At 46.4% G+C, this 26872-nt stretch overlaps 2 protein-coding genes across 5 annotated transcripts; both read right to left on the bottom strand.

Annotated features, from left to right (window-relative positions):
- Positions 1-1415: 1415 nt before the first annotated feature.
- Positions 1416-13229, bottom strand: LOC147226843 (chemokine-like protein TAFA-4). 2 transcript variants are annotated; one of them, XM_086158865.1, is made up of 5 exons: positions 13148-13229; positions 12767-12886; positions 10850-11005; positions 10550-10674; positions 1416-7615 (listed from the first exon to the last, which is right to left on the bottom strand). In XM_086158865.1, exons 2-5 carry the CDS (start codon positions 12867-12869, stop codon positions 7604-7606), a joined length of 396 nt encoding a protein of 131 aa, XP_086014991.1. In that variant the 5' UTR covers positions 12870-12886; positions 13148-13229; the 3' UTR covers positions 1416-7603. The 2 variants fall into 2 exon arrangements, with proteins under 2 accessions (XP_086014991.1, XP_086014990.1); XM_086158864.1 differs by lacking the exons at positions 12767-12886; positions 13148-13229 and having other exon boundaries at positions 10850-11436.
- A 1411-nt stretch (positions 13230-14640) lies between these two features.
- LOC147226844 (NEDD8-activating enzyme E1 catalytic subunit) lies at positions 14641-26212 on the bottom strand. Of its 3 annotated transcripts, none has more exons than XM_086158861.1 (18): positions 26119-26212; positions 25991-26029; positions 23846-23969; positions 23687-23767; positions 23524-23606; positions 22884-22964; positions 22753-22796; positions 22617-22681; positions 22383-22538; positions 19265-19367; positions 19065-19175; positions 18894-18947; positions 17411-17447; positions 17253-17334; positions 17072-17172; positions 16924-16987; positions 15807-15861; positions 14641-15726 (listed from the first exon to the last, which is right to left on the bottom strand). In XM_086158861.1, the coding sequence occupies exons 1-18, from the start codon at positions 26136-26138 to the stop codon at positions 15638-15640; spliced, it is 1389 nt and encodes a 462-aa protein (XP_086014987.1). In that variant the 5' UTR covers positions 26139-26212; the 3' UTR covers positions 14641-15637. The 3 variants fall into 3 exon arrangements, with proteins under 3 accessions (XP_086014987.1, XP_086014988.1, XP_086014989.1); XM_086158862.1 differs by having other exon boundaries at positions 25949-26029; positions 26119-26145; XM_086158863.1 differs by lacking the exon at positions 26119-26212 and having other exon boundaries at positions 25967-26029.
- Between the last annotated feature and the right edge of the window lie 660 nt (positions 26213-26872).

Below are 26872 nucleotides of genomic sequence, written 5' to 3' on the forward strand. Positions count from 1 at the left end.
GATAGCAATCAATGACTTTTCCTGCTCGGCTACTGTCATTTGTTTTTTGTCACAAACCATTATGGTACATTTAAGTTTAAGTAAATATCGTGTTACAAATGGACACTTGCTGCTTGTAGTTTCTCTTTTCTCCTTTTCAAATTTAGTAGGTGCAGCTTATATTCAGGTGCACTCAATAGTCAGAAAATCACAGTTAATGTTTTAAAAGGCCTTGTTTTGCACATACTGGTGGGATTTTTCATAAGGGAAATTAATTTAACCCATCCGTCCATCCATCTTCCCGCGCTTATGACGGGGTTTGGTGCCCCATACTCCCAAACACGGTCATATGCCTCCCCCAAGGTCCAAAAAAATCATGTAGGCTGGTTGGGCAAACTCCCATGCCCCCTTGAGGACCCTGCTTAGGGGATATAACTGGTCCACTTTTGTAATATAATCCAATACAGATTAAAATATAGTTTCAGTAAGACCCAGAAAAATCATACAACAGGGTGCCGAGAGAGGAACTCTTATGGTATGAGGAAGTCTGGAGCGGCAGAGTAGTATGTTAGACTGGTGCAGGACATGTATGCTACCTGTGAGACAGTGATGGGGGCTTCATCTTGGATCAGTTCTGAGCCCCTTCTTGTTTGCAGTGGTGATGGACAGGCTGACAGATGAGGTCAGACAGGAATCTCCATGGACCATGATGTTTGCAGACGACATTGTGATCCCTAGTGAGAGCAGAAAACAGGTGGAGGGATGGAGGTGGAGGTATGCTCTGGAAGGAGAAGAATGAAGGTTAGTCAGTTAGTAAGGGGTGCTAAGAGATAGAAGATTATCAGCCAGAATGAAGGGAAAGGTGGAGGTGAGATGGTTTACAAACAGTGACAATGACCAAAAAACAGGAGGCAGAGCTGGAGGTCGCAGAGATGAAGATGTTGAGGTTCTCTTTAGGAGTGACCGGGATGGAGAGGATCAGGAATGAGTCCAGCAGAGCAACTAAAATGTTTTGGAGAGACGGTCAGAGAAGCCAGACTGAGATGGTTGGGTCTTGACCAATGGATGTTGGAATTGGAGGTCTAGAGGACGACCAAAGAGAAGATTGATGAGAGAATATGAAGTTAGTTGGTGTGAGAGAGGAGGATACAGTGAATAGGGTTGGACAGAGAAGGTTGATTGACTGTGGCGACCCCTGAAGGGAAAAGCCCAAAGGAAAAGATAATTTCAGTGAAACAATGGGGGCTAACCTTTTTTTTTTTTTCAATGCTATTTCCCCTTCATTTTCTAACTGCATGCTCTTGGCAACATAGTCATCTGATAAATCTCTCCATGCAGAGCAGGTGTTACATTCCAGCTCAGAGGCAACAACAAACCAGATGGAATTGGTATTGAATAAATATTTATTATGAAAGCCTGGAAAAGAAGGTGCAGAGTTACAATTAAGGAAAAAGGGGCAGGCTGGTTGCGGCTTAAATCAACAAAAGGAATAAAACACAAGGAGAACAAACCACCACCAAGGTGTCTGAAGGTAAAACAATAAAGGGACACAAAAAAAAACAAAAACACAAGTAAATCAACAAACACCCTCACAGTATTTGGCCTCACAAACCATTTGGGACACATTGTTTCCCAGTGGCGAGCAGCACGTCAGCCGCCACCTTCAATTTAACAAAACACACAGTAAGAAATAGCAGTTAGCAGCTTCTCAGCTCCCACAAGGTGTTGGTTCACGCGCAGTGTTAGCTTGTACGCAGTGTTAGCTTGCGCTCAGTGTTAGCTCACGCGCAGTGGTTGTACGCAGGCAATGTGAGCATACACGTAGTGTTAGCTCATACACGTAGTGTTAGCTCCCACAGGTTAGCTTATGCACAGTGTTAGCTCACAGCCAGACCCCATAATGAGCTGCACGTCAGCCACCATCTTGATTTTAACACAACCCACAGTAAGAAATAGCAGTTAGCAGCTTCTCAGATCCCACAAAGTGTTGGCTCACGCGCAGTGTTAGCTCAAGCGCAGTGTTAGCTCACGCGCAGTGGTTGTGCGCGGGCAATGTTAGCATGCACGTGGTGTTAGCTCACACGCGTAGTGTTAGCTCCCGCGCAGGGTTAGCTTATGCACAGTGTTAGCTCACAGCCAGACCCCATAATGAGCTGCACGTCAGCCTCCATCTTGAATTTAACAAAACACGCAGTAAGACATAGCACTTAGCAGCTTCTCAGCTAGCACACAGTGTTAGCTCACGCGCAGAGTTAGCTCACACACAGTGTGAGCTCACGCGCAGTTGTAGCATGTGCCCAGTGCTTGCATGTGCATAGTGTGAGCTCACGCACGTAGTGTTAGCTCCCAGCCTGAACCCTTGACGAGCTGCACGTCAGCAGCCATCTTGAATTTAACACAACCCACAGTAAGACATAGCAGTTAGCGGCTTCTCAGCTCCCACACAGTGTTAGCATGTGTGCAGTGGAAGCACACGCGCAGTCGTAGCACACGCACAGTGGTAGCACGCGCATAGTGCTTGCATGCGCGTAGTGTTAGCTCCTGCCCAGGGTTAGCTCCTGCCCAGGGTTAGCTCACAGCTAGACCCCATAACGAGCTACACATCAGCCGCCATCTTGACTTAAACAAAACACACAATAAGACATAGCAGTTAGCAGCTTCTCAGCTCCCACACAGTGTTAGCACGTGCGCAGTGTTAGCAAGCATGCAGTATTAGCTCATGCGCAGTGTTAGCTTATGCACAGTGTTAGCTCACGCGCGGTGTTGGCTTATGCACAGTGTTAGCTCACAGGCTGACCCCATAACGAACTGCACGTCAGCCGCCATCTTGAATTTAACAAAACACACAATAAGACATAGCAGTTAGCAGCTTCTCAGCTCCCACACAGTGTTAGCACGTACGCAGTGTTAGCACGTGCGCAGTGTTAGCAAGCATGCAGTATTAGCTCATGTGCAGTGTTAGCTTATGCACAGTGTTAGCTCACAGGCTGACCCCATAACGAGCTGCACGTCAGTCGCCATCTTGAATTTACCAAAACAGACAGTAAAACATAGCATTTAGCAGCATCCTAGCTCACGCACAGTGTGATTGGCCACAGTTGATGGCCTTCAGGTGTTCTGATGGACACCTGCATGGCAATTAGAGAAAGGGGCTGTCAGGAACCGGCCGTCGCAGCAGGTCTGGACCACCGCTCTTTCAGATGATCCACAGAAAGCCAACATTCCTCCAGGAGCGAGCGCTCGGAGACCTCGGCCGGGAAACAACCGTCTAATTGGTGCAGAAACCCCGTCCTTCGGGAAAGGAGATCGAGACAGAGGGAGTCGGAGGGTCGAGAGGGACAAATGATCGGTTCCTCCAAATAGCAGTGCTAACAGCTACATGCTAATCACAGACATGATAGACTAATAGCTTTAATATTCATTAGTGAAGCAGTAGCTAAAGCCGCTCCCTCTGGGAAACTGCAAAAGCTGGACTCGGGGGACAATACGAGATTTAGGAGTTCCCTCTAAATCCAAAATTGGGCGACTGAAACCCCTAAACTGATCTCCGGCGTCCTCGTCCCGCATCCAAAAAGTGAGCTAACGCTTTTTTAATATATACCTTTTTGTCTCAGCTGTATCTAATCACGCCTCCCTGCCGTCTCCTGTCGTGCTCTGGATTCGGTCTCAGCATCCGATTTCCGGGGCGACGCATCGGTCGGTATTTCTTTCTGTGTGGGACCTCCACGTTCCTCAGGGGTTCTCCGGGTTCCTCCTCGCAGTCCCAACACATTTAGGAGGTTCAGCGGAGACGCCAGACGCGAGAATGATGGCCGACGGACGAATGAAACATCTAGCGATCCACAGCGGAAGCTGGAACGCACGGCCGTCTGAAGGTTACTTCCCCGATCCGATCGAATTCGCCGTCCTTCCGACGATCAGTCAAGTTTTTGCGAGAACGCGCAGGAATCGGAGTTTTATCTAAAACGCACCTCAAAGTCTCCAAATGAATGTCACAGCCTGGCCTTTGAAAAGGAGACGCCGTTCCCGTTCTTATCTCTTCTCCTTTGCGCGCTACTTTGATGGAAAGCGCGTTATAAATATATTTATTACGGTGATGGTGATGAGGAGAACCGGTCCACAAACTCACCTCAGCTTGTTCTAAACTTTCCAAAGTTAGCTCGCCGAGCAGATTCAGAGGAAAACGCGCCCGGAATAGACATGACAAGGTGTCGGTGCCGCGGCTTCGGCGTTATTTTGGGTTGTTGAAATCTTTTCGCGAAAGCAGATCGTGGAAGAGGAAAAATTCGAGGCCGCGCGCCGGTTCCTTCTTCTTCCTCGACTCCCTCAGGACTCGGGGCTCCGTCGTCGCCGCCGCCGCCGTGGAGTCCGTGAGCCGGTGATCCTTCCTGGGCGTCGGGGTTTATTCGGTTTTCCAGGCACGAGGACGATTCTTCAGCTCCCCTCCGTATAATATCTGAATACATACATAAAATATGGGGAGTACTTGGCAAAATGAGAAAAAGGTGAAGGGACTACAATGGAATCGCTGAGACTACAAGCGGTGATGAGGTTTTAAATGCGAATGATATCCTTTTTAACAACGAAACCTTGAGAGGATTAAAAGCATCGGACGGAACCTGTTTTTTTTTTTAAGTTTTTTTTTTTTATTTTAACGCTCCAATATATTATTAACAGAAATCTTCCTGCACTCAAACTGAACTTCAGCTGCGAGAGTGACAAAAACAAAGAGCAGATCTTCTCTCAGGTGTTATCGCGACCGCTTATCCTGCAAGGGAGCCAATCGCAGCTGTCGTTGGATTAGAGGCGGGGTTCCCCCTGGACCAATCATAGGGCCACATACAGAGACATGCTCTCATTCACATATCTGGACAACGGAGGGTCTCCAATGAACCTCCACCCTATGGGAGGAACCCGCAGAACCCTGAGGAACCCGACGAAGACACGGGGGAGAAGATGGAGGTTCCACACAGAAAGGTTGAGATCTTCTGGCTGTCAGGAAACAGCCCTGATCAATACATGGATTGGATATTTGAAAAATGTCGTTGGATGGATCCACGCTCAACCTGGGCGACCTTCTACCTCGACCGGTGGAGTCGGAACTCCAACGGGACGCCTGGTGAGACGCTGCAGCAGATGAAGCCACGGCCCAGGAAGTATCTTTCCCACAAAAGGTGTCAGATTTGCTCGACAGAAAAGGTTTCTGTTTTCCCGACACTTTTACTGACCTCTCGGTGCGGTCGGTTGCCATAGCAACATCTCGCGCAACCGCTGTGAAGCCGTTCCAAGCGACCGCTACGTTTTAAGTTGTTTATTTTGGATCCGATTTCTCATGGCGGAGACAGAGAGAGAGAGAGAGAGGATGGACACTTCGTGACGAGCCAGATCTGCAGCCCGATGCTCTTCGTGTCACGCTGAAAAAGAAAATAAAAACAAGAAGAAAGACCGGCGCGGAATCCGACTGTGCGAAGATCTCCTGCAGACTTCTTCTCTGAGACCGTTTCAAGTAGAGCCGCTTCACACGATCCTGGACTCCCCTGTTTTTAAAAAACACCCATTCTCCGACGGCCTTTCGGCTCGGACCGCGGGGCCGGGGGACTTTTCCGGTTGACATTTAATCCGATAGTCCGATGAGAAAAAAAAAATAGCGATGAATTTTCGGCGGGATTGCGCGGCGTTGTCGAGCGGAGTCTCAGCGAGGGGGGGGGGGGGTTCGGACGGCGAAAAAAAAAACAAGACTTGAGTGGAGCCCCGTGAAGACAAAGTAAGCAGTGAATCAATCCAGCTGCGACTGCGAAAAAAAAAAAACTGTGAAAGCGCTTCAGAGATTCTTCTAAGACGTTACTATCCAGGAGGAAATTCAACACTTGGGGTAGCGCTAGCTGCTAACTAGCAACCGCGATACGGTGAGGCGGTTTAAACACACCGGTTTGGATCATCTCCCTGAATGACCCCGTTAGCCGTTAGCTAACTCCGGACTTTTCGGGTCGTTGATGTCGATGTTCCTCTGCAAGCCCTGGAAACCTCTCTGAGGCCATTTCTCTGCATTTCCGTCAATCATTGGTCGCTCCTTGACCCCGATAGTCAGAGTTCCCAAGAGGTATCTGGTAATGGCTTCCACCAATAAAAGTAAAAAAAAAAAAAAAAAAAAAAAAAAAAACAGCTAAAATGGTTCTTGGAGCTGAGGTCCGTGGTGCCTGACTTGTATGCTTGGAGAAATGTGTCTCGTTCCTGACAAGGTTGTAGAAACCGCAAAAAGTTCCTCAAATGCATGTTTTCAAAAGCACATGGATGTTCATCCGAGGTGGCGGCCATACGTGTTTCAACAACTGCGGATCGCCGCCGCGAGAAGCGGCGCCCCCTGGAGGCGGAGCCTGGGAAAACCACGACTGAGCAAATCACACAAGGGAGGGTTTCCTGCTTCCTGCACTGGTTTGAATTCATTTACATTTATGTTATCGCATTGACCCAATTCTGCCCGGTCACATTTCTTCTTCTAATACTGTGTCACAAGATTCGGGCGTGTCTATAAAAAGTAGCTACACAATGAATCACCGTTTTGATGAGGAGGCTCTTATTCTCCCCCGAAACAACGCCGTGACATCACCGAGTTAACGGTTGTTCTTTTTTTTTTTCTTAAATAACCCAGCGTGACGGAGCATCATAGGTGTTTTTGTTTTTTTTTTTCTTGCCGGGACGCTTAATCAAAAAATGATAAGAGGCGTCGTCCGACGTCTCCCATCGGGTGATTAGCCGCCGTCGCGTTCGCAAAAAAAAAAAAACAATTCGGCTGAAGTCGGGAGATGAAAGCGCGGCGTCCTGGGGTTGGGCGGCGGTGGATCCGTGAGGAATCGTCCTCACACGAGGAAGATGAATGGAAAGTACCTGAAAACACACGGCTCCGTTAGCGGCTGCGAATGGCCTCCGGGCAGAAAACCTTTTTTTTTTTTTTTCCCCCCAACCCCATCATCATTACAATAAGCCGGGTTTCCTCCACGGGAGCGTTCGGCGCGCAGAGACAAACAAAAGCACGATGTAAATACTCTCGGCGGCGAAGGGGCTCCTCTTCTCCCCGCCGATATTAGCATTTCAAACGCTTCTTGTTTTGCATCGGAGCGTCGGCGGCGCCGCCTCGCAGGTGGACCGTCAGACCGACCGACCGACCGAGCGGAAGATGTTCGAGATGCGAGGACCGGCCCGAGGGGAACCCACCTCTTTACGGGACCCCGGTATATTTTTCTTACCAGCACGCGTCGTTTACATCAAGCTACACGCTCATAAATATCCCGGCGTTTGCGACGAGATTCACCGAATCTTTGTTTTTTTTGTTTGTTTTCTTTTTTTATCTCCCGGCAGACCCCAACTTTGATGGAGCGAATGTTAAATTTTTTTTTATCTCCATTCGCCGGGGAATAGATTGTCCTCTCCCCGGGATTAACCCGAACCCAACCTCGGCTTCCAGACGAGGGAAATTAAAATAATGAGTTCCGGCGGTTTTTAAACGCTGGTCCAGGAGACATCTAATTAAATCTACGTTCCTTTTATCGCTATCCGAAGGGGCGTTCGCCGTCGGGGTTGGCGAGCGGACAGCCGGGCGCCGATCAGATGGAGCCTCTCCGTCTTGCTACCGCGCCACCTGAGAAGAAGAAGAAAAAAGACGAATTGAGAGGAATCACGGTTTGAACGGAGGAATCGTGAAGGTGGAGAGGATTTTCCGATGAACGAAAACGGACGTCTTAAAACGCAGCTCGCCTTCGAGCAGCTAAACGGCGTTAGCATATGGACGACGCCAATTTGTCCGTTCTTAAAAGGGGTGGATAAAGAAAAATAAATTGGCAGGTCGGCCGGGCGGTCCGAGCGGAGAGCGACGCCAGCTGGATGAGTCCGGGGTCGGCGGGGGAAGACCGACGCTCGGGAAACATTCAAAGACGATCCGCCGCTGATGTTTGGTTCGGTTTTTTTTCGGAGCCCCTCGAGGCGCTACGAGCACCCGGCTCGCGTTTGAAGAATTTTTAATGAACGCGCCGAAAACAGCACCTGACATGATGTCGTTTCACTGTTTCGGTTCTCCGAAAACACGACCGGTCGAAAACGCATCGCGCGTTTGGTGATTTGCGAGCGGATGATTTGGACGCTTCGGTTTTTTCGCGATGTAATTCCACCCCTGTTCTTTTTCTCCGCCCCACTATCGCTTCTGAGACACACATCAAGACCTCATTCATAATGAATAGCGCTTTTAAAAAACTATAAATGTTACATGGGTCTTATTCAAACGAGACGGCAAAAAGAAGAAAAGGTCGGCGCGGCCGTTTGATCGGGTCGAACTCGATCAGCTAAACGTTTTGCATTTTTGTATTTTTTTTTTTGTATTTGTTGAGGTGAAAATATGTGAGGGCCGACCGTTCAGCCCGATATTAATATTAAACTTTTTTTCTTTTGCTATCTTCAAACCGTCTCTCTATTTATATTCCTATTTATTGACACTATAACTGTTAAGCTGCTGTGACTAAATAATTATGGCAACTTTATCTTATCTTTTCTTTTATTGCAAATTTTCATGTCCTAACACAGATCGAAAGGTTTTACCGAAATCACAATTTGAATAACACAAAAAAATGAGAAAAAAGTCCGTCTGGGGGAAAAAAATATTCAAAAAGATTAAACATAACCAGATTCATTTGGAACATTGCATATTATTCACGATTAAATGCTCACTATGAACCTTTACACATGAACACTTGAACGGGAAAATAACATAAGCAGTGATATTATTCAGAAGTAGAAAACAATGAGGGCCGTAATAATCCTTATATAACTCCTTATCAAAAAGGAGAAAATGCAGAGTCAATTTTAAACTCGAATCTAAAATATGAAAAATAAATAAAAGTGCTGCCAGATCCTGCTGCTCATCTGGTTACACTATTTATACTTGTTTAGTCTGTAAAACTCTGAATATCCTGTATCATTGCTCATGAAATAACTTTGTATTATCCCTTCTGTAGAGTTACTGTATAAGAGGTGAAAAAAAAAACTAAAAAAAAATAGCATTTATTCTGTAAATACTAATACCGTACATTCTGCACATATGTATTTCTGCCTTTTGCACTTCTGATTAAATGCTAACCGCATTTCGTTACACTGAATCCTTACATGTGTAATGACAAGAAAGTTAAATCTAATCGAATTCGATTTTATTATTGATTTTAAGCCGGAGGCTCCGGGACGGTATAAATTTGAATACGGGCCGCATTTGGCCCGCGGGCCGGACTTTGGACACGCCTGAGCTGAAGATGAATTCGCCCTCAGGGTGGCGGCGAGGTCGGAGCCCCTCACCGGCCAAGGCTTCCCTTAACGTCTAAAAGACCGGAAGGAAAAACTCCGCAAAGGATTTAGCTGATAGATTCAATGCCACTCTGTTATTCGGCAGTATGAACTGATAGCGGACATGACGACGGGGCGGATTTTGATCACGGCCCGCTAGCCGCCGCCGCCATGGTGTCACCACAAAACGCTCTCCCAGGACTCCTAATCAAGTCGACAATACCAAAACTTCTTCATCTTTCGGCTTTTCCCTTCAGGTGTCGCCACAAGGAGTCAACTTTCTCCATCTAACCCTATTCTCTGGATCCTCCTCTCTCACCCCAACTACCTTCATATCTTCTCTCACTACGTCCATAAATCTTCTCTTTGGTCTTCCTCCAGACCTCTTGCCTGGCGGCTCCACCTTCAGCATATCCTGGTTTGGACATGAACAGAGGAGTGTTCATGTCCAAACCATCTCAGTCATCGCTTTGTCTCGGTCATACATGTCCTGCACCCCCTGACAAATTCTTCTTTTCCTTTTGGCTTTTCCCTTCAGGTGTCGCCACAGCGAGTCAACTTTCTCCATCTAACCCTATTCTCTGGATCCTTCCCTCTCACACCAACTACCTTCATATCTTCTCTCACTACGTCCATAAATCTTCTCTTTGGTCTTCCTCCAGACCTCTTGCCTGGCAGCTCCAATTCCAGCATCCGTCTACCAATATATTCTCTATCCCTCCTCTGTCCATGACCCAACCATCTCAGTCTGGCTTCTCTGACCTTCTCTCCAAAACATCTAACATGTGCTGTTCCTCTGATGGACTCCTTCCTGATCCTCTCCATCCTGGTCACTCCCAAAGAGAACCTCAACATCTTCATCTCTGCAACCTCTAGTTCTGCCTGCTGTCTTTTGGTCAATTTAACAGTTTCTAGTCCAAACATCATCGCTGGTCTCACCAATGTCTTGTACACCTTTCCTTTTATTCTGGCTGAAAGTCGTCTATCACATAAAACCCCTGACACTTGTCTCCACCCATTCCAACCTGTTCGACAAAACCAAAACAAAAAGGCAATTTACCTGAAAGCACGCTTCTAAACACGGCGGCGTTTCCTTCGGCCGTCGGATTCAATTACACGGGTTTTTCAGCGTTCTTGTGTGCGTTTGGTGGCGCCGGAATCAGGTTCGGCGGGAACGGCGATCGCGGTTTATTGCTCGATCTTCGGACGCCGAAGGAAAACGCCTGAGGTTTCGACCGACCCGACTCACCTTGGTGGTCTTCACTTTGTTCCCGGAGATGCACGACCAGCCGGCGAGGTCGGGGAGAACTCGGCACTCCTCGTCCTCCAGACACGGCTCCATTCTGCACCACCACTTCTGACGCACGATGGAGGCTGCCGAGACACTTCTCAAATCAGAGGGACTCGGAAAAATTGACCGGTGCGGAGGGAGAGAAAAAAAAAAATCTCAATCTCGCGGCCGCCTCGCTCTCGAGCGCCCTGATATCGCTGGAAAATACGCGTCGCGCCGGAGCATCGGCGTTGGAGAGGGACGGAGGAGTGACATTACCTTCCACGCAAGAGGGTAAAGCCCTCGTCGTCCCGGCGACATGCCCCGGGAAGCAAGAGCACTTCACGGTTTGAGAACGCTCTTCAATCTTGTTCTTGTTGCAGCAACGATGAGCGGCGACCACTTCGCAAGTCCCCGTCCTCTCCTCCGACGACCCTGGGAAGGATTTAGAGGGCAAAGCCGGAGTTCTTTGCGGTTCTTTGGCGCGAGAAGATGCGGGCCGGCGGAAAAACAATGTGGAGATGTTCAAAGTTGCAGCACCACCAAGTGGGCGGAGAGCGTCACTGCTTCCCTGAGGTGTCACAAACTGCAGGAATCGCTTGAAGGCCAAAGATATGATTTGGATAAACGAGGTAAACTGGGCTAAAAGAGGGAAGTCGGCGCTTTTCAGAGGCGACATGCGTTCACCCGCCGAGGAAACGACACGGGAGAAGAGCGTTAATTCATGATTAATTCAAGGCTTGCACAGACGGAGGTGCCAGACAGACTGCTGCTGATTGTTTTCCCGAGAGTAAATATTGGACTATTATGCTGGCGTTTTATTAACTTTACGATAAATACGGTTTCGTAATCCAATACTTTGGAGTTCCTTCTTTTTATCCCATTAGCCTCCGTGATGGAGGGGGACAAGTGTCAAGCTCAAGTCGAGCTCATCCGAAGTCAGACGTCAGGGGTGTCAAACTCACTTTGGGCCAAATTTGATGACAAGAGGGCCGGTAAAATCATGATTACCTAGAAGTAACACAAGCTCCAAATTTTTCCTTTGTTTTAGTGCGAAGGAGAAAAAGGTAAATGATTTTTTTCTTGTTCCTTTAAAAATACACAACAAACAACCTGAGATTCATGAAGAAGAGGAAGTGGATTTCAAGAACGCTAAGCCCTAATTCCGTCCTCTTGGTTCTCCGTGCATTCTATTGGATTGTTCACCATGGCGAGTCTCATCATGGCACCAAAACTTGCCGCATCCACAAAGCATACAGGTTTCTTAACAACCTCAACAAACATATAAGAAGTGTTCAATTTTTCTTGGAAAACCCTACACTCCATGTCCACTTTTCTCTTTTTTGACAACAACATCTTTCCGATGAGGGTGTCGGGTCAAATGAAAAAGCAGGTATATTTCTAACAATAAGACAAAATGCAATTTACAAACCCGGAAGCTGCATTGCTGCCATCTGCTGAAAGTTCAGGGTCCCATCGTGATGTGCCGTGTTGCAAACACTGACTAAAACAGTGCAACCCTCGCAGAGAATTATGTGTTTTTTCAAATTGTAGATTTATTTCCCGGGCCCCATTGGGTCCCCCGGTGGGCCGCTACCGGCCCGCGGGCCGTACATTTGACGCCTCCGTCTTAGACAATGTAGGGTTGCCAACGAACCTCCTGCATGTGCTTGGACTGCTGGAGGAACCCGGAGAACCCTGAGGAACCCTATGCAGATACAGGGAGAACATAAAGACACCAACCAGGCGCCGTCTTGCAGTGAGGAGGAAGCTTTAGCTACCATTTTAGGAATGAATATTTCAGATAAATCACCAACTCCTCACTCCTGAAGGAACTTCCTGCCGCCTCTTTCTGAAGAAGCTGCAGTGAAACGGTGTCCCTTCGTGAACCCGTGCAGGTATAATCGTAGAAAACAGCCAGTTCCGCTCCAAACCAACACGTTTTCTGTCTGCTAATGTCCTGTTTTGGAGCTGAAGGGACTCGCTCTGCCCGAGCCGTTCGCACGAAAACGAAAGATCGACGGATAATCCGGAGCGACCCTTTCTGGAAACAGATGCTTTTTGTTGTGTACGGAGATGTTCAAACCGTCTGAAGGTTGGGTCTCGCCACTCTGACGGCACCCAAGCCTGGTGACCAGGAGCCATAATGAGTCCCCGCGGGGCGTCGGTATGGTCTGGTTGGGTCTCAGACATTACCTGCTCGCCCTCTGGAGCTTTGGTTGCCAGTGGACACTGGCTGGATGAAGGAGCTCAGGATGCAAAGGAGGAGAACCCAGCGGAACGGCCGTGACAGGTCCATGTTCGGCTTCACCGCGCCTGCAGGGAAAGACGACACATTTCCAGCAGAATCGGGGCAAAGGACGTGACATGTATGCTCGCCTTATCATTTGACCCCCCCCCAATAATCATAATCAAAACGCAAAGAGATCCACAAAGGCGCCGACTGACCGAGGTGTTAGCGATAATTCCGTCAAAAGCGTGCAATTAAAATAAAAAATCCTAGCTTATCCCGCTTCAGTTCATGCAAAAAAAAAAAAAAAAAAGCACAAATGGATGGACGTGATCGATGTTACTTACCGTCACTGCTGGGGAGTTTCTGCACCAGCGCCTGGTTCCAGCGGGGTCACGATCGCACGCATCGCGCACGGCGACTGGAGGTTTCGGGGGTTGGAAATCCCTGACGAGTCCGAACGACGCGGAGGAAAAATAAAAAGGAAAACCACTTGCAGGAGTTGAGGAGGCAGGGCGGAGGTTTGACACTCCTCTCCCCGGGGATGCGGTGTGAGAGAGTCCGGCGGGGCGACGGCGGTCTCACTCTGGCGAGCAAAGCCTGTCCGCCGCCGCCGCGGGGAAGGAAAATTAAAACTTAATCAAGACAGAAACCATCTGTCTCCCGGACAATGTGAGGCCACTTTCATTAGCGCCTGTAAGAAGCTTAAAGTGCGTATTGACATCCTGTCACGGGGGTGGACGCCGGAGATAGAAACTGCATCTTAACATGGCTTAAGTGATTTCTGCTTATTTATTTATTTCATTTACTGAGCAGAAAATGTGAGATTTGACTCCCGGTGTGGTTAATAGCGGGGAAAAAAACAGTGTTTTTAAAAAAGAAAAAAAAAAAAAAAAAAAAATGCATCCTTCATTAAGTCAGGTGCTCCACTTTTCCAGGCTTTACTTTAAAGTCTATTGGGTCTACCTCCAAATTACTTTTCTATTTCTTTATTTATTTAGACCGCAACTGAAAGCAGGGGGTGCTTGATTTTAATGTATTTGAAGAGCCTGGGTGCTATATTTGAAAAATGAATTTAAAAAAAAGCTGCACGGCGGCTCGGTGGATCCGTTCAAAATGTTTAGGTTGTATGCAAACCCCCTCCGCTGTGCACCATCAGCACTGCAGCTGCGCAAAAAAATGTGCAATATTCAGAACTGTGCAATATTTCACTGTGCAATATTCAGAACTGTGCAATATTTCATTTCATAACAGCTACACTTCAATTTTTCCTTTTATCATACTATTGTGCGCTCCTTACCTCACTTGTTACTAAGACACTTTTAGTTTTATCACTTGTTTACTAAGACACTTTATAGTTTCACTGAAACACTTTATAGTTTATTTTTATTTCTAATTCTGCCTTTTTCTTTTTATTATTTATTACTGTTATATTTTCTGTAACTCTGGCACAACAATTTCCTTCGGGATTAATAAAGTTGTTCTTATCTTATCTTATCTTGAGCTTTAGCTGTAAACGTAGCCTCCCCGGGGGCTGCGGGAGGCTATCCGAGTCCCCGCGTCCTCCAAGGAGTGTCTTCGGCTCGCCGTTTAAATATTGCATGCCTGTAAAGCTGCTTCCAAACACATGAAAAAACATGTTTAAGCGATGAATAATGGAATTGGCGGGTTTTGGTTTCTTGGCCGCGTCTGTCACAAAGCATTATCTTTTTTTTTTTGGTTTTAAATAAACACTAGTGCAGTTGGTATTTCCTACCGGTAGGTGGCACACACACCAAAACACATCTCTGGTCACGAGGATGTCGTATTGGCTTAAAAGATTAAAACACGCTCCAGTCACTTTCACAGATTTCACACATTTAAGCGTTGTTTTCTTCTTCCTTTTTGTAGCCTTCAACACACACGTGCACTTGTTTCACGTCCACTTCCACCTTACAGTTCCAGAGAGTACAGGTGAATATTCAAGTACATTTCAGGATTATAAAATAAACATGCCGATGTCGGTGACACGCTTGTGCTAACGCGCTAACGTCACTTTATTCTTTAACACCAAGGGGTCTAATGCAATCCGATTAATATTTAATCAAAGGTGCGGTGAATTCAAACATTTATGCGGTCGTTTAAATGTTAAGCCTTGTAATAAAGTGCTCCGGTCAATGTTGTGACGCCTCGGTGACGGGAAAAAAAAAAAAAAACGGCAAAAAGCGAGAGAAACTTCCTGTGTGGCCGTTATAGTAACACTTTACTGCAGGACAGGATGCATCATAATTCTCCTTCGACTTCACATAAAACAAACGCACCGTTGGGAGTCGACGCGGGACGACGAGGCGAAAAAGAGTAAACAATGTTACGGGTAGAAAAACAACACTGACACGTTACACGCTCAAAAAGGTCGACTCGTCCCACGAGACGAATTCACTCGTTCCTATTTACATCGTTGTATCAAATTTGCGACCTGGCGATGGAACAACTCATTTACATTCACAATCAGTCAATCGTCACGCCGGTCTTGTGCATCGGGAAGGTTTTTTTTTTGTGTGTGTGTGTGTGTGTGTGTGTGTGTGACCAATAGGGACCGGCATTACTGGAGCGGCTCCAATGGTGAGCGAGCTTGCAGCTGTCGGGCAAAAACAGCCGCCGCCAATCCTCCGGGGCGATTATCCACATCGCCGGCGTCCGTTTTGGAAATTTGGAATCCACAAAAAAAAGAGTTGCAGAGACTTTCCACAAAAAAACAAAACAAAACAAAAAGAACTCTTTACGGCCGCAGCGATTCTGGTCCCTGGTCACGTCAAAAACCAAACCGTAAGGGGGGGCTAGTATCCCTCGTGGAGCGTTCAGGCGGTGAAATTCAGCTTGAAGAGGACCGTCTGGGGCGTGGTGACGTCCGCCACGGCCAGCTCCTGCCCGTCGGACAGGCCCAGCTCTGCGCCACAGGAAAGAGACGGTCAATCGCGGCGGTTTAAGCTAACGGTAGCATCCCGGGGATTCGAGCGGCGTCGCTACCTTTCAGGGTTTTGCAGAGGTTGGGCCTGGTGCGCTCCTCGATGGATTTCACCGACTGGAATGACGAAAACGGTTGTTATGGAAGCGGACGGCTTTCACCGAGACGGACGCTGCGTCTTATGCTAGCCGTGCGTGAAAGACTCTTGGAAAACCTTCATCTCGCATCTAAAGACTAGTTTTTAGTCTCAGACTTCCAGGGTCTCTACTTAACAGACGACAACTAGATTCTTTCAGCATTTTTTTTTCCCAGCATGCGTGTTTTTCCCTGTTGCTATTTCGCTGCATCGGTTTTCCTTCTCCACTCGGTGGAGATACATCTGCTCAAAGCTCCACCATCCGCTCCTTTTTCTGATCGGGACGTTCTCCACTGTTTCCCGTTCATCCATTATGCTAACAAATACCGTCTTTGCCGCTCTGGTGACTTGTCTCTGGCTGGTTTCCTGTTTCCGGTTTTCTCGAAGCTCATCACGTCACCGAAGACTCGCTTCACTCCCTGTAGCCTCACCGTTCCTCCCAGGTTCCTCTCATTCACGCATGTATACGCTGTCTTGCTGCGACTAACCTTTATCCCTTTCCTTTCCAGAGCGTACCTCCACCTCTCTAGATTTTCCTCAACCTGTTCCCTGCTCTCACTACAGATCACAATGTCATCTGCAAACATCATGGTCCATGGAGATTCCTGTCCAACCTGCAAACAAGAAGGGTCTCAGAGCTGATCCCTGATGAAGCCCCACCTCCACTTTGAAGTTCTCTGTTACACCTACAGCACACCTAACCAGTCTTACAGCAAGCATACATGTCCTGCTCCAGTCAAACATGCTCCTCTGCCACTCCAGACTTCCACATACAATATCACAGTTCCTCTCAGCACCGACATGTTTATTCTAGGTTTTACTGAAACTATGTATGAATACATTTGTTTTCCCTTATGAAAAAACTACTTTTTCTAGGTCTAATGTTTGATATTGTCATAGAGTAGGCTAAGGACTGATCAAAATATCACCTTGTACTGAACCAGGGAGATGAAGGGAGCGTTCCGCGACTCCGGCAAAACTCCTAAAATTTCCTACTGACCTTCAGTTTTAGGTCGGCGAACGTGAACATCTTTCACCGTTACCTGCAAATACAGGGTCTTGTTCTTTCCTTCCAAAGTTGTGGTGATAGCCGGGGACTTCATCTGTCTGGGGGAGGATGCACGGACCATTTCAGCACCGCAGCCGCGAAGACCGCGGCGGCATCGAAAAAACAGGTGTGAGAATACTCACAAAGAGGCGTTCTCCGTCAGATATTCTAGAACCTCCTGTAACTTAGCCGACGGCGGGAACTGGAGGTCCTGAGGCACCTGGCTGCACGCCGAGCAGTTTTCCTGCCGAGTGAAACGCGAGAAGGCGTGAATCCGCGGCGGGGAAATGAAAACATTCTGAATATTTCGACGCGGGAACGGACCTTTCGCTCGGCTTCGAAGCTGTAGGTGTACAGGCCGTCCACGTCGTTGAAGACCAGGTAGTTATTTAAAGGAATATAAGCACTGCGGGACGCAACGTGAGGCGGTTAAAGGCGGGAGGGCGGTGGCGGGAAGGACGGAATGTGATTCTGCTACCAACCTGGTTGCTATTTTAAAAACTTCGGTTGCACAGGCAGCTGCGAGAAACGACAGAATCACTTCAGTCATACGCGTCTTGTTATCTGTCGCATTCCACGTTAATGCGATCAAACAGATTCACGATTACATTTTAATCGGTTCTGCGGCGAAGCATCTCCGACCTACGACCCGAGACGAGTCAGGTGATTAATTTTTTAAATTCCCCTTTGATGGGATTGATCTATGTTGAGCAAATGCATTCGTCAAAAAGTAGTAAATAAATAAAATTGGTTAAATGTAACGGAGGTACCGTTATGGTGCTACCTGCTAACCTAAATTGTACACACACACAAAAAAAAACTCTGCTGTTACTCTTTCATGTCATCAAATAGTGTGTATCTGCTAGCACTTTATACTTCACACCTCATAGTTTGATATTTACCATTTAATGTAACACTGCACTTTACTGCTCTCTTATTATTATTCTAAAATATCATTTTATATATATATGTATATATTATTATTAAATCTACAATAAACTTGGGATAGGCTCTGAGTGCAGGATGAGCGGTACCAGTGAGTCGCAGTCAGGGGAGGCAGGAAGAGGCCGTGCCTCACTTGCCAAACTTGGACAGAAAAAGTGTCAAACGAAAAAAAAAAAAGAATAAAATGGTTATATTTGTCAGTGTTGTGCACTGGAAAGTTCTTTTCATTTAACTTTACCATGTAAATGCGATGGGAGTAAATTTAACTTATTATTAGTGAACCATCAAGTTTTCTCAAGACCTCATCTATCAGGTATTTATTGGTCTGTTTATTCCTTGTTTTCCTTTAATTAATTTCTTCATTCGCCGCTGCAGAGGTGAGCTATTGGTGGTGATGGAAAAAATGCACAAAAAAATAAAATTAAATGAATGTAAATTAGGTGACGATGCTTTCATTGGTTGTTGAGGAGACACCAGGACTTGAAACAGTCAAAAGAGGCAGGAGAGGTCGTGCCTCACTTGCCAAGCTTTGAAAGAGAAACATGTAAAAGAATGAAATGGTTATATTTATCATTGATTTGCAGTATGAAAGTATTTTTCATTGAACTTCACCAGTTTTTGATTGTTTTTTGATCCAAAATGGCTGGATTTTTCTATTTACTGTTCAAATACTGATAAGAGTCCTGCTGTGAGGCTGAGGACTGTTCAGCCTCAACGTAGATTGCGTAATGATGACTGACTGCTGGCATGCTCTGCACTAAAACCATATTGCTTTCTCTCGGTATGTCGCCATTAAAATGTTTAAACACTTTTTTTTGTCAACAATCGTACGCGTAGGCGCCAAGTGAGGCACGCCGTCCTCCTGCCTCACCAGCCGTGAACCTCGCCGATGCCGAATAAATGAATGAGATAGAGAAAACAGTTGAACGGGGATTCCATTTAAGGTTAGCCTGCTTCCTTCTTTTCAAGTCCCCCTCGACGCAGAACCGAAAACAGCCCTGAAAAATGTACGTTTCCTACCAGCGATGACGGCGTTGGTTGAAGCCACAGCAGGGATGATCCTCTTCACGACCCCTTCAGGGTAAAAAGAGTTCAATCAGCACACTTTTGACAGGCACCGGTGAACACGAGAGCCGCCCGTCACCGAGGATGTGGCAAAGTTAACGGCGAGGTTACGAATTCCCAGTCCACCTTGAGTGAGTCGATAGGTCACGCCCGTGATGTTGAAGTCGGCGGCGCGCTCTTGCGCTCTGTCGAACACCCACTGGATGTGCTCGGGGTTGTCTCCGTCCAGGCTCGTTTCTAGACGGACGGGACGGCGTTGAGTTTCGGACGCAAAAATGTATGTGTTTTTTTTTTCTTTTTTTAATTTTCCTTTTATTTCAACTCACCTCCGAATGGCTTTTCTTTGGGCCACTGTAAGATCCGGGCGTATTCCACGCAGTGCTCCGGGAGCCTCGGCATGGACGCGATGGTGCACATGGGGAAGTTTATCTGTGCGCAGGAAAAATGCGATAAAAGTGTGTATGTCAGACTATTTCAGAAAGGCGTGAAACCATCCGTGAAGAAGGTTTGGAGTTTTTGGAGTTGAGATCCCGGCCGCCTGATGGTCCGAGTTGATGATAACGTTTGCGGCTATCGGAAAGCATTGGAGTTTTACCTTGGTTGTGCAAATGAGGAATTTTAAAGCAGGCTTTTCAACTGAAAAGAAGCCAACCAAAAAAAAAAAACAAAACAAATACAACACTTTGTTTCATCTTAAAGCCGTGCTTTTGAGGACGCGGAAACTTTAAATCTATTTAAGCTGGAGGGGAAACAACACAGCTATAAGACGCGGAAACCTTTATTTGGACGTGTGGGAAATTCTTCAATATCAGAACCGCTAAACGACTGCTTAACGCCGCTGAGAATATTTACGATAAACATATTAACAGAGCGCTGTACCGGTGAGAAGGTTAGAATAAAGACTCATCCTGTATTGAGCGACTCCATGAAGGCCTGCATGTTTTTGGATTGCACGAGGAACATGGAGAACCTCGAGGAACCCCACGCAGATGCAGGGAGAACATGGAGAATCCACATGGGAACTCTTTATCAGATCAGATAGAAAAAGATAAGGTGCTGCAATGCCACTGATGGAGATGCGCCTTAAATTCTGCTCGGCACCGGAGCGGTGTGTGAAAAAACGAGCTGCCGCATTCTTCTTAGGACGCTCTTCTTAGGAAATCTGGACAAAAGGGCGTCACGATAATCCTGTCGCAAAGTCACAAATGCGCGGATTAAGATCTCTGCATCCTGTAATGACGAGGCAGGTCTGATCTCAGCGAGGCTTCTGGTGACCTCTTTAACGTGGAGGTGGAGACAAAGGGTCCTATTAGCATTTGGATGTTAGCATTATTCAATTTCTACAAACGTCTGAGCTGAGAGGTCTAGATATTTATCTATTAACAGTTTTGAATATCGTTGCGCTTCCCAGTTTATGGCTGATTTTATCACAGATGCTTTTTGTTCTTCTTCTTCTTTCGGCTTTTCCCTTCAGGTGTCGCCACAGCGAGTCAACTTTCTCCATCTAACCCTATTCTCTGGATCCTCCTCTCTCACACCAACTACCTTCATATCTTCTCTCACTACGTCCATGAATCTTCTCTCTGGTCTTCCTCCAGACCTCTTGCCTGGCAGCTCCAATTCCAGCATCCGTCTACCAATATATTCTCTATCCCTCCTCTGTCCATGACCCAACCATCTCAGTCTGGCTTCTCTGACCTTCTCTCCAAAACATCTAACATGTGCTGTTCCTCTGATGGACTCATTTCTGATCCTCTCCATCCTGGTCACTCCCAAAGAGAACCTCAATATCTTCCTCTCTGCAACCTCTAGTTCTGCCTGCTGTCTTTTGGTCATTGGAACTGTTTCTAGTCCAAACATCATCGCTGGTCTCACCACTGTCTTGTACACCTTTCCTTTTATTCTGGCTGATGTTCTTCTATCTCTTCGTACCCCTGACACTTTTCTCCACCCATTCCAACCTGCTTGGACCGTCTCTTCACTTCTTTTCCGCACTCTCCGTTGCTCTGGACTGTTGACCCTAAGTACCTGAAATCCTCCAGCTTCTTGATCTCCACTCCCTGTAGCCTCACCGTTCCACCCGAGTTCCTCTCATTCACACACATATATTCTGTCTTACTGCGACTAACTTTCATTGCTCTCCTTTCCAGAGCATACCTCCACCTCTCTAGATTTTCCTCTACCTGTTGCCTGCCCTCACTACAGATCACAATGTCATCCGCAAACATCATGGTCCATGGGGATTCCTGTCTAACCTCATCTGTCAGCCTATACATCACCATTGCGAACAAGAAGGGGCTCAGAGCTGATCCCTGATGGAGTCCCACCTCCACCTTGAACTTCTCTGTTACCCCTACAGCACACCGCACCACTGTCTCACAGCAAGCATACATGTCCTGCACCAGTCTAACATACTTCTCTGTGTCCTGCACCAGTCTAACATACTTCTCTGTGTCCTGCACCAGTCTAACATACTTCTCTGATCACAGATACTTTTTGTTGATTTTTTTTTTAAATATCTGCAAAGTCTCGTTTGAACGGAAGTGAAGTGCATCCATCTGAACACACCAACTTTTTCTGCTTATGATTCTGTGAGCACAAAAATAAGATGCAGTTACTGTAGTTCGCCGTTGAGAAACAAGCTAACATCCAACTGTGACGCCACGGAACCATGTGACTGATGCAAAATAAACAGAAATCCAATAGAGTATAGAGATACGCATGAGTTATTTGTCTTTGCCTGAATTGAAAATATACTGTAATCATTAAAAACATAATTTCCCAAGATGGCGCCCCACTGATGGCGCAGCTCGCTGCAGCCAGTCACCCGTGCCATAGTTATAATTATATTTGTACATCCAACGGGACACCTTAATTATTTATTATTGTTATTACTACTAATAATAATAATATTTTCATTTGACTACCCAAATCTCTTGTACACTTGTTGTTTCCATTGCCATTTCCTGCATCAGGCACTTCTTCTATTGTCTGTGGAGGATCTCAGTCATCCAGGTCACGGTGGATTCTTTAGAAACCTTCTTGTCTTGGCAGCTGGACTTGAATTTCTTCGCTTGAAGACGTTTCACCCGTCACCCCGGAGGCTTCTTCAGATTTGAAGTAGCCAACTTGACGAATAATACTAACATTCAAATGCTAGCAGGACCCTTTGTCTCCACCTTCACGTTGAAGGGGTCACCAGAGCCGCCCTCTTCCGTCTTCAAAACATCTTCAAGCAAAGAAATTCAAGTCCAGTTGCCAAAACGAGAAGATTTACGCATCGTACATTGTGTTCGTTTATTCGTATCTAAATCCCTCACCTGCATATTCTTTCTATTATTGCTATTTGCGCGATTTTGCACCCTGAAATTGAATTCCCCCTTCGTGGGATCAATAAAATCTCTCTTACCTTGTCTTGTAAGGTAAAGCAGAGAGTGGCGGTACCTGTGGCGGGTAAAGCTCCAGCGTGCAGTCGATGCAGGCCGTCATGCCCGGCAGAATGACGCGGGCGTTTCCTTTAAAACCCTCCGTGCCGCCGTCGATGAGTGGGATGATGGAGCTGGGGTCCAGGACGCCGTCCTCGTAGCACAGGAGGGATATCTGCGGACGGCGTGATGTTTTTGGTCTTCCTCGAACCCCAAAAAACACACACACTTTGCAGAAATCCTTGCTTCTCACCAGCATCCCGTTCATCCAGCGCCTGGCGATGATGGAGTCCAGGCCGCACACGATGATGTGGAATTCTGCGGAGACAAAGGAGGTGTTTGCGTGAACTCGGAGGACGCGCGGATCCGGCGGCGAGCGGAGGACTTACGCCTGTAGAAGGACTCGTCAAAGTCTTGGATCTTCTGGAAGTGACTGCGTTCGAACCCCATAAGGAATCAAACTCTGTGAGGCTGAGCTGTTTTGTCTTGCCGGTTTTGTTTTTCCTGCTCGGAAGGATACGGGACAACTTTACACCCGGGGACGCGGCTATTGATGAAGTCGGCGGCCACCTCCGCCTTCGGTCGTCCCACGTCTTTGGGCCTGGATGGGCAAATATAGGTCAAACGGGTTTTGACACTCGCCTACTTTCATTTATATACTTCATGAATATTTTGAAAATCAGCTTGTAGACGTTAAAACATGCTATCCAGTTGGATAACCTTTATCTGCCTTCCTCCAGGATGTAGACAGACCCGAGGTTTTACTTACTTATCTGTTTATTTCGCATAAAAACAGCAGAGTTGCATGCTCGTCACTCATATAGTTTTTTGCAATAACCTCGATACCATGGTTATATTCCATAATGTGCGTTAAATGAAAGGCCGAACTCCTTCCTGATAGCGGTAATCATCTCCGACTGAGTGCAGTTAACGAAGGAAATAACGCACTTTCTTGCTTTGTATTTTTTAAATAATGACATCATCCAAAACATGGCCTTTATTATATTTTTCTACTGAAGCCTGACTTACAATATTTGAAATAATGAAAGAAAATAATGAACCTGTCTGTTCATACACACCTCACCGCTTTGAACGTGTCGTCTATTCGACCGCCGTTTCCGTTTATTAAGAGCTTCGGGATATTAAAATGTGAAACTGACCTGAAAAGAAACTGCCTGTTGAGGTTCGACAGGTCAATCGTGTCCATGTCCACCACGTGAATGAGCCGGAACCCAGATAACGCCTGAGATGCCGAACGGGAGAAACGTTTCGGTGAGCTGATATTGCTGAAATGCATCGATGCGTGCGGAGAAAACTCCCTACCAGATCTTTGAGGAGCTCGCATCCCAGCCCTCCGGCGCCGATGACCAGAATCTTACATGTTTCCAGCAGGAATTGCAGCGACTGAAATGTAACGACGCATTTGAGATCGACCGCGTTCGACACCCGCGTCGCTGCTTCTGCCCCGACGCGCCGCCTCACCTCGGCGCTGGGCTCGAAGTCGGGATGGGTGAACGGGCCGGGCCTCTCCAGGAACTTCCTCACGTGGTTCCACCGGCCGTCCCAGTCGCAAACGCCGCCCCTGTGCCCTCCGTCTACTGCCATTCTGCACACAAAACATACTCTGAACTCGTACTGTGACGAGGGGCCGCGACAAAAGAGTTCACGAACGAACAACGCGAGGGAGAAAAGATTTGCGATGAGCTTGTTTTGACGAATAGGAAAGAGACTGCAGAGGAAAACGTTAAACAGTTTCCAGTCTGAATGAAAGTCCTATGATTTCAGTTCTAATTGTCTCTATTTATATCTATACTCATAATTAGTTAACACTTATAATCGGTTACGCTGCTGTGACAAAAGAATTTCCCCTATGGGGATCAATAATGTTTATCTTATATTAAATCACAGGGCTGCCATTATAATTCGCTTACAGGGTTTCTCATGTTTTTATTCACTTTTTCAAACACTGTATTTGAAGTATAAATGAGGAATATACTGCATTTTAAGGGAAGTATCTCTAGATTTAACCCCAAAAAAAAAAAATTGTCTTAAGAATAATGTTATCAATGGCCATTTTGCACACTTTCTCTGAGCAATGAATCCATCTATTCACGTAAATACATGGATCTAGCGGCATCTTTTAGGACTGAGACTGATGATCAACAATCACGGTGTCGAAGTCGGCACTAAAACGGAGCAGGGAGTTAGATTTCTGAATTTTGTTTTACTTGAATCCCAGACAAACACGGGGGACGTCGAATGGATTATTTGACAGGCAATTTTTCATACCTAAGTGGGTTCACGTTACTTTCTGGAGCGTTTTTCGATTATTATCGTAACCCCGCTTTGCACATGATGACAAATATGATTGCTTGATCTGTCAGAGTCACAAGATTTCCCATGTAACATATTATAAAATGATCCCTCCTCAGCATCCCAAATGCCAGTATCGGCCTGAGGCCTTGCGAATGGAAAGGCCAAACCAGCCTGAGAGGACGTTGCCCCAAAGTGAGATGAATAAAAGCATATCCTATTCTATTCTTTTTTGTTCTCAGCAGACGGAGTGGCGACCAGCGTGGCTCTTTGGGATGATCCAATCCTGGACTCCTGCTGAGTCAAGGCTGAGTTTTGTCGAGGATCTCGGGTTACGATGCACAATGCAGTCACAGTGCTTGCATTACTGTGAAACATTTCACTTAAAAAATCATATCCGTCCATGCAAGACCTCTGATTCTCGGATAAGTCACTTTGGTGTGAGAAAGGTTGTCAACGCCTTTATTATGATGTTATTCAGTGACGAGGGGGGTTGATTTCCGAAATGAAACACAGTGTGCCTGCTGAAGTCTCATCTGCCACGAGGCAAGGTATAATCTGATACTCGGGACAGAAATAAATATGTAAATAAACTAATACAGTGCACAGCCTGAGTCAGTGCCATGGGGGCCAAACCCTGGGCCAGAGGATCGGTGAACTGGGAGCAGATGGAGGTCTTGTTTGGCCGGATTGTGCATTCAGATGCGTTACTCTGCAGAGGTTATTTACTTATCAATTAGCTCAGATCAATTCTTCAATTCCTGACCCGTGTTGCCAGATCGGGCTTGTTTGGAGAAACGCATCGGGCAGAAAGAGATGGACTTCTTTTGAGTGCTTATCTGGCAACACTATTCTTGACCCCCTCCCATCGCATCTTCAAGCTATAGCCGCAGCAGGCTGGCTAATGGCTTTGTGAGCGTTTTCTGCTGAGCCTAAAATGAGACTGGGCGTGAAGATGCCGGCGAATCAGTTGAATCTGCCTCGGTCATAAATCTACAAGATCATAACAAACACATGTGCTAACAAAATATTAGCATCTCCGAGCAGATGCCCGGATGTACTTAAGTCACTGGCCGGTAATGTGCTGGTCATCCGTGATTCATTTAGCAATGAGGTCAGAAAGGGTACTTGTTAAGGTGTTAGTTACGGAGGGTGGACGTCCTGTTTTAAGATATGAGCTGTGTAACTGCTTTATTAAGCCTGGGTTTTGTTGTAAATATCACATTTCTCGTCTTCTGGCCCAGCAGTCGCGGCTCACTGTGCGACGCCAACCTGCTGCCGGTCAGAGACCTTCAATTAGCATTCGTCACTAACTTCTCAGTCAGGTCCTCTATTCGCCTTCTTTTCTTCTCCCTGGAAGAAGAGAGTACACATTGGTTTCCGACATAAGCAGTTAGCGTCCACTCGCGATAAAATGGCATTTTCAGTCCATTGACACTTACGGCTCCTCGGCATCCGCCATACTTTCACGGTCCCATGTCCTCGATTCTCGCCGCGGTGTTTGCGGAAGTCCAAACTGCGCTTGCGCTGCGCAGGACGCAGACATGCGCAGATGCGGCGCATTGTCACCAAATTATTCAAAACAAATGCGAATGTTTTCTCTCTTTTTTAATTGTATCTTTTCATTAATCTTTAAATCGAAGCTAGAAAATCCAGCATTTAAAATACACGACAGCGATGCACGATGATGAAATCCGCTTGACACCAGCGAGTGTAAAACAACTGCTCCGTTTGAAGAACGCAGCGTTTCCTTATTTCGGCAAAATGTCGCATAAATAAAGGATGCATTTTTTAAATGAAGTCCTTATTTTGCAAAAAATAAAATAAAAATGAATGAACATATTACTTTACTGAAATTACGTTTTGGCCTTTTTTATTTTTTTAAACTGCAAAATTAAATTGTATTTGAAAAAAAAAATGTATCATACAAATGATTCGTTATTATTTTGTTTGAAGCATTGCTTTTGCACGTTTACATTTAAATAACATGTTTTGTTTCTTTTTCCAACTGCATTTAACTTGTGAAAGATGAACATCTACATAACATCTACAATACATAAGGGAAGTGTGTATTGTAGTACATTAAGTACATTTTTGGCTTGAAGGTCATATCATAGATTTTAGAGATTTTTGTTCCAATTCAAAATCATAAGATTGGGAAGACATTTTCGTAACCGATATGTTTATATCCCTCCA

Source organism: Fistularia commersonii, chromosome 14 (assembly GCF_037954325.1).
Source record: "Fistularia commersonii isolate RoL2024-O1a breed Wild chromosome 14, RoL_Fcom_v1.0, whole genome shotgun sequence".
Classification (NCBI taxonomy): domain Eukaryota; kingdom Metazoa; phylum Chordata; class Actinopteri; order Syngnathiformes; family Fistulariidae; genus Fistularia; species Fistularia commersonii.

Coding starts and splice junctions, on each gene's coding strand:
- LOC147226843 (XM_086158864.1), bottom strand. CDS start 11,249: ATGTCGCCTCTGAAAAGCGCCGACTTCCCTCTTTTAGCCCAGTTTACC. Junction 10,675..10,849: donor TTTACCCTCTTGCGTGGAAG/GTAATGTCACTC, acceptor GTGTCTCGGCAG/CCTCCATCGTGCGTCAGAAG.
- LOC147226844 (XM_086158861.1), bottom strand. CDS start 26,138: ATGGCGGATGCCGAGGAGCC. Junction 23,768..23,845: donor ACTTCGAGCCCAGCGCCGAG/GTGAGGCGGCGC, acceptor GTTACATTTCAG/TCGCTGCAATTCCTGCTGGA. Junction 22,682..22,752: donor TGACGAGTCCTTCTACAGGC/GTAAGTCCTCCG, acceptor TTGTCTCCGCAG/AATTCCACATCATCGTGTGC.